General features: G+C 41.9%; 1 protein-coding gene across 2 annotated transcripts in view; it reads left to right on the top strand.

Moving 5' to 3' along the window:
* The first annotated feature begins 1,046 nt into the window (after window positions 1–1,046).
* Window positions 1,047–18,197, top strand: part of ITGBL1 (integrin subunit beta like 1) — a 206,168-nt gene continuing 189,017 nt past the window's right edge. The window contains exons 1-2 of one of the 2 annotated variants that reach the window (XM_019443948.2): window positions 1,047–1,403; window positions 2,588–2,805. In XM_019443948.2, coding sequence (XP_019299493.1) covers window positions 1,306–1,403; window positions 2,588–2,805 — 316 coding nt within the window. In that variant the 5' untranslated portion in view covers window positions 1,047–1,305. The remainder of the gene's footprint in view (window positions 1,404–2,587; window positions 2,806–18,197) is intronic. The other variant, XM_019443947.2, reaches the window with a different exon arrangement.

Below are 18,197 nucleotides of genomic sequence, written 5' to 3'. Positions count from 1 at the left end.
GTCAGTCACTTTTGAGCAAGAGGTCATTTTTTGCTCTTGGTTTCTTGAGCTTGATTATGGGGATAAGAACGCTTCTCCCCCTCTTCCACCCCTTCCCCATTCCCACCCAATTTTCTTCTCTTCAGCCCTCATCCTTTAGCTCAAATGCCACCATCTTGATTAGCTCAGGCACGTCCAGCTACTCTGGAGGGAACTGCACTCTTTTTTCATTGCACTTTGTCTTTTATATTTGCTTTTGTTTGATTAATGTCCACTGGCCCACTGGATTCCAAGCACAGGGATCATGCCTCTATAATTCTCTAGTTGTGTCCGTTCCATCTGGCACGGAGCCTGGTACCTGATAGATGCTGAACCTGGGTTTGCCAAATGAGTATACCAATGAGTGGTTATTGTTGACATTGGAGATAAAATATACTAAGGGACTGGCGCATAGTAGGTGCTTCATAAGGGACACTGATGTTATTTCAGTGCAGTTGATGCCAGAATCTCACATTTTATTTTGTTTCTTCCTACTTGGTGCAGGGGGGGAGGGGGGGAAATGGGGTGAATTTGGGACAACTAAGATCTGAACCGTCCAAGACAAGAAAAAATGTGGTGTGATAAGCTACTGGCCCAAACACCCAGAATCATGACATACTTGTTAAAGGCTTAAGAAATGAAAAACCCATCACTTAAAACAAAGAGTAAAAAGTACAAGAAAAAGTTATATTCGTCCATTGCGCTGGCCCCCTAGAACTCATACCCCAAATAACACACCTTCTGAAAAAGCCCTTGGGGGAAATAATTCCCTACTAAGTGCTCACGCTGACGTCACTAGCCCTCCCCTTCTCCCCTTTCACATCTAAGGGACTATTTTATCTGTCCCTTGAATATCAACCAGCCCAAATACTCCGCATCTCTGGGGCCTGCACTGAAGAAAGAAATGATTTTCCTAAATCTGTGAACAGGACGTTTTTTTTTTTTTAATGTCAAAATAAACCATCTGCTTGTACAACTGTTTCTAATTACTCCTCTGCCTAGACTCCGCACTTGAGGGGTTTGGTACCAGCACCCCGCCCAGAGCGGTGCCGCTGCCCAAATCCTCACAGGCAGGCAGCTCATCAAGGCACTCGCCCCTCCTGGTAGAGGCCCGACCCGCGCGTCCTGGTGTCTCGTGTCTGTGTGTCCGTCTGCGGGACGGTCTGCGCCGGTGGCACCTCTCCCCACCCCCCGCCCCCCGCCCCGAGCGCCCCCCCCCAGCCCCCCACACACCGGGAGCCCCACCCTGCAGGAGCGCAGCTCGCCTGCACAGCCCCGGAGCTCAGCATGCGTCCTGCAGCCATCAGGAACTTCTTGCTGCTGGCCTCCTCCCTTCTCTTCGCGGGGCTGTCAGCTGTTCCTCAGAGCTTCTCGCCATCTCTGAGGTAAGTTTGGTTTGTTGTTCTTTGAGACCGACCTGCCTTGCTTTGTGTGGCAGGGCTTCGAGTTTGCAGGATGGCTGCCCAAAGCCAAGAGCAGTTAGAAAGTTGGCCACGGGGTAAACTCTTTCCAACCTGTTCTTATTCCTTATATGTCTGCACTGTGTGTTGCTTCGCGTCTGTCCTTTTACTTTTCCTTCGGAAAAATACAGTGAATAAATATAGATATATAATCTCCTCCTAGTTTAGTACATAGCAGGAGGAACTTCTGCCGTGAGATTGAGGAAATCCTGTGTACCTACCTGTGTGTGCTCATAGCCTATAAGGCAGAATTATTTCACAGGGTCTGCATTACATTATTGTATTGCCTTTTGAAAGGGTCTTTGAGGCACATGATAATAACTAAACTTTTTTAAAGTTTATAAGCACTGCTTAATGCAACTAGGAAAATATTATGTCCTACACTATCATAACATCTATAGCTCTTCCTACATATCCCTCTCTTCTTTTTCATAAAAGGCTGCTCCTGGCCATCAGATAGCAATAGGACTTTTTCTTTTATTTATTTATTACAATTTCTTTTAATGTTTATGTATTTTTGAGAGAGAGAGAGAGAGAGAGAGAGAGAGAGTGAGAGCAAGTGGGGAGGGGCAGAGAGAGCCAGAGACACAGAATCTGAAGCCGGCTCCAGGCTCTGAACTGTCAGCACAGAACCGGGCGAGGGTTCCAACCCACAAGCGGTGAGATCGTGACCTGAGCTGAAGTCTGACACTTAACCCACTGCGCCACCCAGGTGTCCCAGCAATGGGACTTTTTAAAGTGTACTGAAAAGTCATCCAAATGTCATGCTTTGCATTCATTTGCATTTAATCAAAATGTGCATATAAGATTCTGTGCCAAGCCATCAAGAGGCAGGGCTGGACCACCTCTGTCCACTTGGAAGGTGGTCCTTCCACTTGGAAGGTGGTCCTGTTCCTAGGTGTGCAGGTTACCCCTCAACGTTTGGGTCATTCTCTTGTGATGGCCCATGGCTGGTGCTCGCTTGGCCCCGGAGAAATGTGGAACCTCAGACTTCCTTTCTGTGAAGTTGAACGTCGCCAAAAGGGTGGTTGGGGGGAACGTGGGCTCAGAGCAGAAGTGGCTGTGTCTGCTCTTGACCATGGCCCTGCTGTGGTTTGTCGCCCTTGCAGAATTGGGCCGGGTGCAGCGTGCAGGCTGTCCAGGGCCGAATCGGAGCGCCGGTGTCGGGCGCCCGGGCAGCCCCCAGGGGGCGCTCTGTGCCATGGCCGCGGCCGGTGCGACTGCGGGGTCTGCATCTGTCACGTGAGCGAGCCCGGCGTGTTCTTCGGGCCCCTGTGCGAGTGCCACGAGTGGGTGTGCGAGACGTACGACGGGAGCACCTGCGCAGGTAAGGGGGGCCCGGCTCACCGCGGGCGCCGGGGGCGCACTCCCCGCGGGGGTTTCTGCCACTTCTCGGGGAGAGCCGGCGGGAGGGGGCCCCTAAGACAGCTCTCCAGGAGGTGACTGACTTCGCGCGCGCGGGTCCTCCTAACGCTCCTCCACTCTGGAATCACGTGTCTCAATACTTTCCTCCGCCTCAGGGTTCAAACTTAAATAGAACTAATAATGGTAAGATTCACTCAGTTGATTATAACTCTAGTTTGCCTCTATTTTAGTTCCTTATTACACACTTAAATCTCCAAACTTCCTCACCAACGGAGTTAAGCTGGTGGGCTCCTCTACCCCAATCGCGTATGTTAATCATATTTGCAGAACATAAACCGGTATTTTATTTTTACCAAGGAAACTCAGGGGGAATATTACCTTCCTAAAATCCAGCCGCGGTAGGTTGTGTCTTTGAACTCTGATTTGCCTTCTTCCTCTTAGGGTATAGTTCCCAGAGGGAAGTGCATATCAGAAGACTGTAACAAGGGAAAAAATAAGCAGACCCAAATCTACTTAGAAGTGATTGCTTTTGTGTTGTTTTAGCCACTTGGGTTTTTCAGCTGCAGTGAAGCTTGGTATTTTGGAAGGAGTGGAGTCAAAATAAATTCATTTCTCTTGTACATTTTTGAGGAGTGATTCAGGTTGTGATATTGGAATGGGTCAAGCTATCTCTTCATAGAGAACCCCCCCCAGCCTATACCACTTTCACATTTACTTAGGGCCATTCAGTTACTTAGGACCAGAACTTCTGTTGGGTGGCTGTGAATGATACAGACGCTCCTCTGTTAGTAAAAGGACAACACAATGGATTCTAACCAGGGTTTGGCAAGTTTGTGGGGGAAAAAAATCACAACGTATTTTACCCACAATGTAATGAAGAGTCCAACACTAACAGTGATGAAGAGTGAGTTTATAGCAAAATGGTTTTTTGCTTGGCACCTGGGCCCAGAAGTGCATACTGAGAATACTTAAGATGCACAATGGAAAAGTAGTCATGTAAGTCATTTGGAGGGGAACAGGTGCTTCTATGTGGCTTTGTTTACCCTGTGAAGGCTGTGGCTCAGCCCTTCAAAGGTACTGAATGCCACAGCTTGTTACTCTAACTTTGTCAGTCCCACAAGCTGCTGTATTATTGAGGACAGCCCTTTGGAATGAAAGCTAAGTATTGTCTAATATTTCGTTCCAAATTCCACTGTTACCTGACTTCTCTGGCTTGTATTGCCTCTGGCAAGGCCTTTTCAATATCACGGGTTCTGAACACATTTTTTCATTGGAAACGTAAGAAGAAAGATGCAGTCTTGAACGGGTGAAACTAGTTACAGGTGTCATCAGATAAAAGTTCCCTATTGAAGAAGCTTATCTGGGTCCTTTCTGCAAAACTATGCAGAGGGAATGCTATGGTATGTAGTGTTCTTGTTGATCTCCCGTGGAAAGTGATGTGTTGTTTCCTTACAACATCTCACTGCATTCTTTCCTCCCTGATACGAACAGCACTGAATCATGCGTGGTTTTGTTTGCATACGTGTGTGTTCCCCTGGAGGCAAAATGCTTCTCTTTATTTCAAGGCTGAATGAGATAACTGTGTTCATTTGCAGTTCTCACCTTTGTGACTGATGCCCATCGAGGCCTGCTCTCCTGGGCCTGGTGAGAATCTGTGCCCGCAAATGCTCTGAATACATCTCCCAGGCGAATGAGATCTTTACACACAGCACCTTCGAGGTGCTCACCAGCTTGCGTCCCTTGTTCTGTGCTTCAAATTGAGCTTTTCAATTCCGTCTTCAAGAACAAGTTCCTATATTATAGCGAGTAAGATAGAAACATAGCAAGTTGCCTTTTATGTTTTTATGTGCACCTGGGCCTTTACCTCTATGGTGCTTTCCAGAAATAGAGTAGCTTTCAGAGACCTCCCCCAACCCCTTTGAAGAAAAGAAAATCCTGCTCCTGGTAGTGTATCACCGAGTCATTAATACTCTGGGCTCTGGGGGAAAGAGTTCAGGAGGCCGATCCCAGCCCCACCACTTAATAGCTGTGTGAACTTTGGCAATTTCTTACACTTTCTGAGCTTTGATTTCTTCATCTGCAAAATGAGAGTGATAACATTACCTATTTTACAGGATTGTTGTGAGCATCAACACATGTAAAATACTTAGAATAGTGTTTTGCACAAAGTGCTCAGTACATATAAACGTGTGTGGATGCTTATAACGTAATATTATTACAGTGACACACAAAATGTGAACTCGTATGGATAGATAGATGCATAGGTAGATGGGTAGCTAGATAGCCTGGCTTTGTCTTTGTTGGACATTTGATGCAGTGAGAGCAGTTTGGTTTTTGTCATGTAGCCTGGGCCTGTTATTGATCCAAAGCTCAAAAGGTCGAGCAAGGATAGCTATTTTGGCCAAGCCTCAGAGCAGCTGTATTAGATACACCATGCCCTTTGAAAGTTAAGTCCTTTGGGATTTTTATACTGTGAATCATAAGAAAGATACTTATTTTAGTTTGAGCCTGCTTGAAAGTGATTTTGTGTATACTGTCATAAGTGGTTTATTTCTTCCAGTTTCCACTTGTTCGTGGCCCATGAATCTTCCTTGGACTTCTGTAGTGTAAAGATCTGGCTCAGAAGTTGTTCCTGTGTGTGTCACAGTCAAATGAGAAGTAAACTAATTTGGGTGGGCTATTTCTTTGAGAAGAGTAAAATGTTTGATTTTATAAAAACAAACTTTCAGCTAGTATTTGAGAGCATCTCTGAATAATCCCCTGAACAAGTATGATTACACTTAAATAAAATACTGTTTTTTTAAAGTTTATTTATTTTGAGAGAGAGAGAGAGAGAGAGAGAGAGAGGGAGCGTGCAAGCAGGGGAGGGGCAGAGAGAGAGGGAAAGGGAGAATCCCAAGCAGGCTCTGTGCTGTCTGTATGGAGCTCAGTCTCAGGAACTATGAGATCATGACCTGTGCCCAAATCAGGAGTTGGAAGCTTAACCAACTGAGCCACCCAGACAGACCTAAAATATTGTTGTTGGTTTTTTTTAATCTATTCGAATCATTTTTGAAATGTATCACTTAAATGAGTTTCAGTTTTAGTAACTGGGAAGAACTAATTGAATTGAATTTAGCAAATACTTATGAAGTTGTATATTTACTAGATCGTCTACTGTTGAAGGGGGTATAAAGATGTTGAAAAGAGGGGCTCAGTTGGTTAAGCGTCTGACTTTGGCTCAAGTCATGATCTCGCAGTCTGTGAGTTGGAGCCCCGCATTGGGCTCTGTGCTGACAGCTCAGAGCTGGAGCTGCTTCGGATTCTGTGTCTCCCTCTCTCTCTCTGCCCCTCCCCCGCTCACATTGTGTCTCTCAAAAATAAATAAACATTAAAAAAAAAGTTGACACAAATGCTTAGAACAGTGTTATTCATCGTAGCAAAAAAAAAAAAAGATGTGGAAAATATGACAACTTTCCATTGAATAGGGAGATGAAAAGAAATACCAAATACATGTAATGCAATGCAGAATATACTTTCTATAAATTTCTGTGAGAGTTCTATTCAGACAGGAATTAAATATTGTGGTTAAAACACTTGAGAAAGAGGTAGCTTTTGACATAAATCTTTGTGTGTACAGGGAGGTTTTTAGTCCAAAAGGTGGACTATTGGAATTCTCAGGGAAGAAAAATTCAAGCAGTGGTTTAGAGGCATAAAAGCATGTGGGTGTGCTTGGGAACTAGTGAGGTATCTAGGTTTGGCTTTGGCTGGATCTTAGGGCTGTGGGGAAACTACTGGAAGATATTTTGAGTTACAGTAGGACATACTTTTTGAGAGCTCTGAACCTGAATGTGAAGTCTGTGCTTAATTAAGCTGCATATAGGAGCCATGATGTGGTTTGAACATGGGAGCAATGGTTAGTACTCTGACCCATGAAAATTAACAGGCTGTCTGAGGGCATGGCAAGTTAGGGTAGACACTTGATGGGGAGGAACTCCATTTAGATGCTATTTAAACTGTAGCCCAAGGGAGTGAGAATAAGAACTATAACGATTTTTAAAAAATTTTTTCTTATTAAATTAAAAATTTTTTAAACCTTTATTTATTATTGAAAGACAGAGAGAGACAGAGAGTGAGCAGGGGAGGGGCAAAGAGAGAGGGAGACACAGAATCTGAAGCAGGCTCCAGGCTCTGAACTGTCAGCACAGAGCCCGACGCGGGGCTTGAACTCACAAACCGCGAGATCATGATCTAAGCCGAAGTCGAATGCTTCACTGACTGAGCCACCCAGACGCCCCAAAACTATGATGAATTTTAAAGACTATTGAAGGTACAGTCAACAAGCTTTAGTACCCACGGGTGAGTAAAATGATAAATCAGTGACTGGAAGTGTGATAGAACTGGTGGAATGAGGGTCAGGAAAAAGAACCAGATGACTCCTAATCAATGGCTAAAAATCTTTATTAGAGAAAAAACACTTCTTTGAAATCTGAAATTGCTGTAAAAATGAGGAATTATAGCTAGCCGAATGAATTTGGACTTTATTGGTGGTGGATCTAGGACTAGATGGATCATGTCTGAACTGTTAACTTGGGTTAAATTGTTTGTATCCTTCACGTTGAGCCAGCCATCTGATTTCTCTGAAACTTAGATTCTTTTTTTGGAACATCTTTATGGATATAAAGAACCTTGCATCCTGCATTGTATTATTCAGAATAATTTTTATATTTATGTATAAATATATTTAATACCCACATAATTATGCATTTATACACTAATTCATACTATGTATAAAACATTCTTATAAACATTGATTCATGTATATAAACTGAATATAAAAGTAATTAAAATACATGGAAATACCCCTATTATATAAATAGTAGCATTTTTTTTCTTGCAGATATTTCTTTTACACTGCTAAATAAATAGTATGAGGTTTTTTTTTTTTTAGTTGATTTATTTATTTTGGGAGAGAGACAGAAAGAGAGAACAAGCATCTCAAGCAGGCTTTGCACTGTCTGGGGCTCGAACTCATGAGCTGTGAGATCATAACCTGAGCCGAAATCACGAGTCAGACACTCAACCGACTGAGCCACCCAAGTGCCCAAATAGTGTGAGAATTGTATATGATTATTCATGAGAACTGGACTTCCTGGCTCTTTAGAGTCAGTCTTAGGACTCTTTGATCTGCTTTTCCTCACAGTTGTGTTTTTCTTGGATAGTTGTGTAATTCCCTCCAAGCCTATTTTGTGGAATCACTCTTTGGTTTTTCCTTTCTTAGTCATTTTCCATTTTCCACCTTCTCTTCCTTTCTTCAAACCACATTCTGTCTTCCTTGCCCACTCCTTTGACTGTGTCCAGCCTCTCCACCTTGGTATTTGCCATCATGGTTGCTTCTTTATATTCCCTCTGTGCCCCCGCATGGGGCACCAAGCATGTAAGACCATTGCCTCTTCTTTACTACCCCATTGAGTAAACGATTGTGTTGAACAGACAGACCCCACTTTCCACATCACCTCCTTTCTTGTGTTTTCATCATGGTCTTAACATGTCCTTAGTTTTGGAGAACACATTCAGGAGTTCCCCACCACTAGCTCACTCACTTCATGCAAGCCTCTTGGTTTTTTTTAGTTCTACTCTCTTAGGTTCATCCATGTTGGATAAGTACATCCTGTCTTGCCTCAAGGGACACATAAAAATGAAAGATTTTCATCTTCACTTTCTCCCATCTGTACTGCTTTATTTGTAGAGTACTCTGCAATTCAATGATAGAGACTGAAATACCTTGTCGTGGGACCAGGTCATCCCCACACCTTGTTAATCTAGAAGAGTGTATTTATGACATGATGGTGTTTAGATCAAGTAGTGTCAATGTGAGAAGTTCCATGGTTATTTTTCAAGTAGAATTTCCCCAGAAAGAGAAGGGGACATACGGGAGTGAGTTTATTTATATTACAAAATTTAAATTTTCAAAGTAAAAAAACCTCCTTCATAGGGTTCTCAGAAGCCTCCCCTATACTTTGAGACATGATGCTAAAATGGACAGCCCATGTCTCTTAATATCTTAACCCCCAAAGCTTCTCAGCTCTCTGGGTCTCAGACATAGATTGTCGAATCTGACCTTGTGATTCCTGATGCTCAAGGTTTGGAGGCACGTGATTAATTCCATAGCAGCAGAGATATTGGATAGTGTTCTCTGTCCTAAGAATTATGAGGAGTTATGAAGTAAGACATTTTCCTCAATTCCAACTCCTGCCATTGTATTCATCTTCTGTTGCCCTTATAACAAATTACCACAAACCTTGTGGCTTAAACGACACACATGTATTTTCTTATAGTTTTGTATGTCAGAAGTCCCACAGGGTCTCCAGGGCTAAGCTGGTGGCAAGTCTTTTACCCTCTGGAGACTCTTAGAAAGAATCCATTTCTTGGTCATTCGACACTGAAAGAGTTTAGTTTTATGTGGTTGTAGGACTGAGGTCGCATTTCTTTGCTGGCTGTCAGCTGGGGGTCTTCCTGAGCTCCTAGAGGCCTCTCTTGGGTCTTTGCATGTACACTTCTACATCTCAGAACCAGCAACGAGGTGTCAGATCCTTCTTGTGATGTCGTCTTTCTGAGTTTCTTCCATTGTCACATCCTCAAGATCCATAATTTTAATCACATTGGCAAGATCCCTTTTGCCATGTAAGCTATTGATGGGTTCCAGGAACAAGGATGTGAGCATCTCTGGGGGTCCTGGGACGTGCACGAGGAGGAATGCTGTAATGTGTGGATGGCAAGAGAGAGAAGTTCCAACTCCATTAGTACTTGGCTGTTCTTGTGCTGCATCTAGGATGCCAGTGCTGCATCTTTTCCTTCCTTTCAGTGCTTATCTTCATGATTTAATTTCCCTGGCCCCAGTTTTTCCCACACCACTGCTGATAAGAAACATCAGGCTTCTGGTCCAGATCATAAAAAGTGACTTATAGCCCAGCAATTACCTACATTCGATGCCTGACATTATCACTTGCCAACTGTGGGCAAGTTACTTAAACGTTTGCAACTTCTGTTTCCTTATTTAGAAACGGGGACAATAATATTATCAATGGGGGATAATAATATTATTTACCTAGCTAAATGCAGGAGTGATTAGTGAGTCAATGGAGTTAGGATGCTTACTTATGTCAGATGTCCCTCTTCTACCCTCGCTTGATACTCAGTCAAACGATATTGACTCCCAAAGAAGTGATTTTCCTCCCATGTTGTATCTTCTTCTGGATTTAAGTCTATGTTCACCTTTCCTCCTTTGACTGTCAGTGAGTTTTTGGAACTATCTCAGCTCAGTCAGCGTGCCTTCTCCATCGTGTCCAGGCTAGGTTGAGCACTCAGCCCTGGCCATCTCCAGCCTGAGACTTACTGGGTTAACATTCCAGCTCACTGGATGTCTAAGTTTTTGACCCTGGTTTCTATCTTTGGCCCAGGAGGTTGACTTTTGTGTTCCTGTCCCTGCAAACTTCACCCTGATTTATGGTTCTGGAACTTTCCTGCCCCTGCAGTCTTCACCCTGATGTATGGTTCTAGAGCCATGCCCTAAATAGTGTGTGGTTAGTCTTTGAATCTAGAATTTTTATTTTTTTTGTCATTTTCTTTACTGGAAACCCTAAGATTTCTGCAAATTTGCAGAGTTTACACTCAGTGCATTGTTGCTTCTGACCCTCACCTCCACTGAGATTTCTGAGTTTCCTGGCCGTTCCTTCATCTCCTCTGAAGCATTGATCTCAGATGGGTTGAACCCAGAACCCATTCCTTTATCTTACAAAAATGGGAGAAGCAACACAATACAAAACAAAGTCAAAACAACTTACTTTCAGAGAGTTTTTGAGTACTTAGTGAACATCGCTGAATGTTCTGGAGACACTGGAGATGGGCTTGTTGAATCTGAGGAACATAAATAACTTAAGATTCAATAGTAATCACTCTGGTTCTTAAAACTCCCACTTTTTCAACGAATCCCCTTTCTGAAAGCTAAGTGTGGACCTGTGATGGAATTCTGGTCGAAGAGATGTAAACAGAGACGTGGTGGGGGCTCCCAAAGGCAGCCAACTTGCAGGGAGGTGTTTGTTTTGCTCATATACCCTCCTTCCTGCCTCGAATGCACCTAGTTGCAGGGGCCCCCTTGCATTGAGAGATGAATATGGTGGCCACCTATAAAGATGGCTCACCCCCAAGACAGGAGTCCTGACTTTTGGGGACAATGTGGAGCTGCCACACTAGTCCTGAACTGCCTGCCTCTGCACTGTGTTTTAGACATAAAAATAATTAATTTTGTTTCAGCCCCTGTCATTTTGGGGTTTTCTGGCAGCTAAAAAATATAATCCTATCAGAAGCAGTGGTTTTATTCAAAAAGCTCAAGTCTGTTAAAACAGGGCCATGGGGGCATTTGTATAGGGGTTGAGAACTTGCACTGGTGACAATGGTAGGGCTGGGTTCCACCCCAGTTTACCTGCTGTGTGGATTCCAGAAGTTTGGGTGAATTCTGTAAGACTCAGTTTGCTCATCTCTGAAATGGGATATCGTTAATACTCTGTGGAGAGTTATTGCAAAATTTAAGTGAGAAAATACACATGAAGCATCTAATAAAACAGCCGATGTAATTGTCATTCTAAATGGGAGCTATTATTATCATTATTAAACCTAGAATCTCTAAGGAGATTATGCTAAGGCAAAAGGGAGTATGTCTTTGCTTTAAGTGTATTTGCTAGTAATCGAGTGGCCGGTTATGAATGTATATTCCCTGTACCTGTTTATATATTCAATATATACTGCTTTTTTTGCCTAGCTATTTTTATGGGGTTATTATTTCTATGCAAAGATGTAATTTTTCAAAATCTGGTTGCCAGAAATTAAATTACCGGAGAGAATACAAGCATTGTTTATGTATTTAAATGTTTTTTAAGTTTCCCATCTATTTAGTTATCTCTGTATTTAAAATTGATTAAAACACAACACATGTCTGCTACAAAAAGTCAAACAATACATAAATGCGTGGATAAAAATCAGTGCAGTGGGGTTGAATTTTATTCAGAGAACAGATTCTACATCAGCACAAAATCAGACAGTTGAAGTTTAAACATTCCCCTGACAAATCTCCAAGGAAGGCCCTGTGTTTGAGTTGATTACACCGTCTCTCAGTCTAGCACAGTAAACACTAGTAAATGAGTGTTTACTCCATGGCTGTTTCTGTGTTTACTCCATTTTTGGTTTTTGGCTGGGTATCAGAGGAGTATTAGCTGGATTGTTCATTTGGGGACCCTCAGCTGGGTGGGATGCTCACAGTAGAGACATATACCAAGGACATCAGCCCAGGGAAACACCATCTCTTTCACACTCCCCTCTTGTCCCCACTTAGGACCTCCACTCACTGGATGGAATAACAGAATCTCTACACTATTTAAGTTATGATTTCACTTTCCTTTACTAAGTATTTACCTCAACACTGAAACACATACGATTGATGTCAGGTAAGCTAAATATGTGTGTGCTGTGACTCCTCTTTAGTCTGTTCTTCGGCATAACCTCTGGCATTAATCAATATTAAATTTGGGGCATATACTTCCCTGTTTTCCCATGCTTGTATACACACCCATGTTATAAATGTGCATACACACTCACAGCCCTGTTTCTCTCCCTCTCTCTTGTTTTTTTCTCCTTAAGAATATATCACAGCTCTGATTCTAGCTTAATAATATATGTGGTGGAGAATTGGAGTGCCTGGCGTGCCTGGGTGGCTCTGTGGGTTAAGCGTCTGACTCTTGATTTCAGCACAGGTCATAATCTCATGGTTTGTGGGATCAAGCCCCATGTTGGACTCTGTGCTGAGCATGGAACTTGCTTGGGATTCTCTCTCTCTCCCTCCCTCTCTGCCCCTCTTCCCCCCGCCTCTCTCTCAAATTATTTTAATAGGTGTATAATATCCTATGGTAGGGATATATTGCTTTATTAATAAACAATTTGCCTATTAGTGAAAATTCTGGTTGCTTCTAGTTTTTGTTATTGTTTTATTCATTGATGTAGGAGGATGTTTTATTTGTTGATGTTTTATTTGTTGATGTATGTACACATACGTGTGCACATCTCCCTAGCTCCCTTATTCTTGCATGTACACACAGACATTTCCACCAAATGACTGAGTCCCAAGGCACATGTGAGGGAGTGATCAGCCAAGAGAACTGTTAATGGAAGTGTCTTCACACATTGCTGATCTTGGCGGAGGGGAACTTCAAATCAGGTGGATCTAGGAGATCCGAAACCTTTGTCCTGAGGGAAATTTAAATTCCAAGCCTGGTGTGGGATTCAAGGTCAAGAGACGTATCTGAAGGGGAGAAATATCATACAGCAGCGACCGAGAGTACCAGGGGGATTTACCAGGGCATTTTTAGGCCCCCTGCATGGGTACATTCTCAAGCTATTTTCCATTAACTCTTAAATTGGTAAAGACAGAGAGCTGCAAGGTGGTTGCAAATCTCATTTTCTTTGGAAAAGAGTGCTTTGTCTTTTCAAGGATCACATTTCCTGGCAAATAAGAAACTATATTTTGTAATAAAACTCATTCTTCTGTCTACTCTAAATCATCTTACTTAAGGCTGGGTGGAAGAATGATAGCTTTATAAAGGGAAAAGAAAAATAAGACCTTTAGAAGGATGCTCATTGGCTTGACCTTGAGTCACCTCACTGCTGACTTATGCCGGAAGACAAGTTTCTCTGCCAAGAGCCCTAGCCTCCTAATTGTATATAGTCACTAGTTCAAGCATCAAATTATTCCAAGTGAATAGTAGCCCACTCTAGTTTTCTGTTTTACTATTTTATCTGGATACTTTCTGAGGAAGGCAGGCCAAAAAAAGTTGTTGTTGTTGTTGTTGTTTTTTAAAGAGGTCGATGAGTTTTGGTATTGCTTAGAAACTTCTCCTATGGCAGGGCCTTAACGGCAAATTCATGATTTAGTCAATGGGAGAGAGTAAGGAGGCAAAATCAGAAAATCAAAACATGGTAAATTTATTTCCTAATTGGCCATTACTGCTCTTTGAAAGCTATCATTTTCTGCTGTGCAAAATACTTAGACGAAACTAGTTATTTTTCTAAACAAAATGACTTGGCCACTTATGCCTTTTCCTCTCCAAAATACAAAAGGCAAGTTATGGACTTTTTTTTTTCTTTCTTGGTCAACATCATTAGTTATATAAGCTCCAAGAGTCGTCCTGACATGAAATAATTCATTTGTTTTAAGAAGAAAAATATTTTATTTCTAGCTGTGTCCTGGATAGACTTCAATTGCCTGCTTGGATGGATTTGAGCCTTAAAATTAATGCTGTGTTAGTAATACAAAGGAGTAATGGGAAAATATCTATTTCTATTTGAGTATGCTTTGCTGGAAAATATTTTCATACATTTGAACTCTCATTCAATTCTCATATAACTTTTAAGAGGTAGTCAAAATTGTTGTTTTCCTGCTATCATATTAAGGAACCCTAAGAAAAATTTGCCCCCCAAATCCATAGGTGGCTTCTTCTTGAACATACTACAGTTGTTCTGAAACCACATATTTAGGGTAAATATTTTCATGAACTTGGAGTCCTGAAATAAAATAATTTTGAAGGACCTAATTTTTGTATTCAAAAATATATCTTCTGTTGATTTTTTTTCTTGGAAAAGCAGATTTTCATTCTCATTTCTGCCTTATGCCAGAGGTAGCAGGTGTAAAAGCTCCAATACTGGGCAGAAGAACACCTTATTCATTTAGTATCAAAAGAAGTCTCGGTAGCAGAAAGCATTGGGACTAAATGTCATACCAACAAAGAGCATTTCTCTCAGCTGTAATTGATATTCTCAGAGAGATTGCGTTTAGCACCGACTCTTATCAAAATAAAGTTCTCCAGAATCAGGAACGAGAGAAACTTTTCTATAACCTTTGATTTTCAGGGTCTATAAGAATGAAAGAAAACATAGGTAGGAGAGTTGAATATATATTTGTTACTTTCAAGGACATTAACTAGTTTTATTTTGACTAAGAAGAATAAATCACATTTGAGAGAATCTTTTGCTCTTATAAAATTATTCATAATGTGAAATCCAGAAATTAAAATACATGCCATTTTTAATATATGTATAGCCTTTTTGAGAACAAAGCAATGGGAATCAGCAGAAATGCACAGTGAGAGAATATAAGTGTCTATAGAAAAGTGAACAATTTTGACTGGGTCATCATGAGGGTGTACTTTACTCTTTGGAGGTGGGTATGTCACTCCTCAAGCTGCCTAGGATTTTTGAAATTCTAATCCTTCTATATTTCATCCCTGCTAATATGCCAGGTGTAGAATTTTAAGAGTTAGGAGTGGCAGTGCACTAATCTGTTGTTAATATAGTCTCTCGTGAAGTTAGTAATCTTTCCTTTGGGAAAGCTAAGGGAGCAGGTTTGGATAGGATGGAAATGTAGAGGCACACTGCTCTGGAGAGTGCCTGCGAATTGGAATTAAAAAGCAAAACAAACAGTTCGTTTTCCACTCTTGTTACTTCCTATGTGACCTTGCTTGAGTCACTTGCTTTCTCTCAGCTTCAGTTAGGTTAAATTCAACAAGCATTTATTAAACACCTCCAAAGAGGCGACTAGCAGAGGACAGAACATGGGTGGGTGGGAGATTGGAACCATCAGAAAACAGCAGGTGCTGAAATCCAGTGACTGCTGGTTCAGGAAAGGGGTGGAAAGATTTTCATGTCGGACAGTTGACCACTGCAGAAAGAAGGCCTATTGCCTTCAGCTTGCCTTGAAAGCTTTACTTTCTGAGAATTTTTAGAATTCTCATAATTTAATAGTTAATGAGTGCTCAATGGCATACCTGCATGGCATTCTACTACAGACATTAACATTCTATAAAGTAGACTTGGCATTTGTTAAATTCCCAACTGTCGGCACACAGCCTATGAGAATACAATAAAAGAATATCTGTGCACATCTTGAAATTTGCCCACAAAATAGATATCAAAAGCCATATCAGAATCATAATAGTCACATCAAAAACCACAACAGCCTCTGCTGCCCTCTACATGGAAGAGAACTAGTCAACCTGGGGAGAGTGTCTAGCATGAGATAGAAGAACATGTGGTGAGTGATGTGTGCGGGATTATTTGCAGGAAATAGCGACAGTATAGGAAACAATTCCTTTCAAAAGGGGCAGCGTTTTATGGGATACACTCTAGAGGGGGAGAGACAGGGAGGGAAGGAGAGTCCCAAGCAGGCTCCATGCTATCAGCACAGAGCCGGATGCAGGGCTTGATCTCATGAACCCGTGAGGCCATGCATGACCTGAGCTGAAATCAAGAGTCAGATGCTCAACCAACCAAGCCACCCAGGCACCTCTGTATGGGATATACTTTAAAAAACATCTGTTTAATTATAATAATGTATCTTACAGTGTTATTATGGAATTGAAATAAGGTAATGATGATACAGTTAATATTTATTTAGGATTTGCTCTATGCCTCTTGTGTTAAATTCTCACAGTAAACCTACTGGGTGGGTCATCTTGCCATTCTAAAGAGAAAGAGCTGGGCCTGAGAAAGATTAAAAAAGCTGTGCAGTCACTCTTGTGTTGACTTACCCTGTTTTGCATAATGCCACCAGGTAACAGATGCCCAAGAATGTTTAAATTCCTTTTCTGCAATTTCCAGGGCAGGAGTAAATGTTCCCTAACATTCTCTCTTAGGACTTTATTGCTATTGCTTCAAGAATTGCTGCAGGGGTGCGTGGCTCAGTTGGTTAAGCATCAGGCTCTTGACCTTGGCTCAGGTCATGATCTCACGGTTTGTGAGTTCGGGCCCTACATTGGGCTCTGCACTGACAGCATGGAGCCTGCTTGGGATTCTCTCTCTCCCTCCCTCTCTCTCTGCCCCTCCCCTGCTCCTGCTGTCTGTCTGTCTGTCTGTCTCTCTCTCTCTCTCTCAAAATAAGTAAATAAACATTAAAAACAAAAGAATTGCTGCATTACAAACTACCCCAAAATTCAGTGGCTTACCAAAAACCACCAAAAACAAATCTATTTCCCACTCTTGGGTGTGTAGTTCAGCCACGACTCAGCTGGGCCGGACTGGATTCCGGAGAGCGGGCTGAGCTCCCTGTCAGGGTGTGCTTTTGTCATGGTGGGTCACAGGAGGGCTAGAGGGTAAGAGGAAATGCTCAGTGGTCTTTAACGCTTTGAGTCACCTGCCCATCGTGTCCACGTACTGTTGGGCAAAAGGAGTCACATGGTCAAGCCCCATATCTGTGCTCTGCTTTCTCCTCCACATGGCAATGTGACATGGCAGGAGAGAGCCAAGCTGTTGACAGCAATTATTCTATCAGCCACAAGATTTAACATAGGTATTCCAATATCGTGGCTCCTCAGTGAAATTAGTTGATTGATGTGATTATAAATATCTGATATTTAAATTTAATTTGGAGGTAAATATGTTTCAGCTTTAAATGTAACCATATTAATTATACAGTAAATTATATTGATTTTTATGAAGGGGTAAGAAAATTAAAAAGAGAAGAGCAAAAATATATACAGAAGCTAGTATTTGATGAGGGAATTCATCCCAATCTCATAAAAATGAGTTCTCTAAATATAGACTTAATGTCCTGTGAGTCAAAGGGGAAGTGTTTCTCTCCACTGTACTTAAATATACCCAGTCTGTCATTTTTCTGACATGTTTCAATGGGTCTTTGCAGAAATGCATGCTCCAAATGCTATAAAATACGGTGGTTTGATGAAAACCAGACATATGTCATGAGGCAGATTCAATGGTTGTCTGTTTTCATGTGCACATTTAGTACACCATTGATCTACTTTTTGCTAAATTACACGTTTTAATTTTCACACATTTTCCACCTCAAAAGAATATTTTATGTAGGATAATGTGTTAGGTGACTTGAATTAGCTATTTTTGGAATTTTTTTTTTTTATCTTCTGAGAACTTCAAAAAGGCAATGGAATCAGTCAACATATTTGGTAGTATTCAGATTTCTCATTTTCAGATTTTAAACAACAGCAGAATTCAATTTATTTAAGACTCAAGAACTGGGGTACCTGGGTGGCTCGTCAGTTGGGCGTCTGGCTTCGGCTCAGGTCATGATCTCCCAGTTTGTGGGTTCGGGCCCTGCGTTGGCCTCTGTGCTGCAGCTTAGAGCCTGGAGCCTGCTTCGGATTCTGTGTCTCCCTCTCTCTCTCTGCCTTTCCTCCGCTCATGCTCTGTCTCTTTCTCAAAAATAAATGAACATTAAAGAAAAAAAAAAAAGACTCAAGAACCTAAACAGTTTTAAATTGTGTGAGCTGTCCCACAACCATTGATTGGTCAGGCAGACGT

The sequence above is a fragment of the Panthera pardus genome, unplaced genomic scaffold (assembly GCF_024362965.1).
Source record: "Panthera pardus isolate Hobbes unplaced genomic scaffold, ASM2436296v1 HiC_scaffold_1, whole genome shotgun sequence".
Classification (NCBI taxonomy): Eukaryota; Metazoa; Chordata; class Mammalia; order Carnivora; family Felidae; genus Panthera; species Panthera pardus.
Note: the sequence above shows the minus strand (reverse complement) of the source record. Positions and strands in the feature narration are given on the sequence as shown.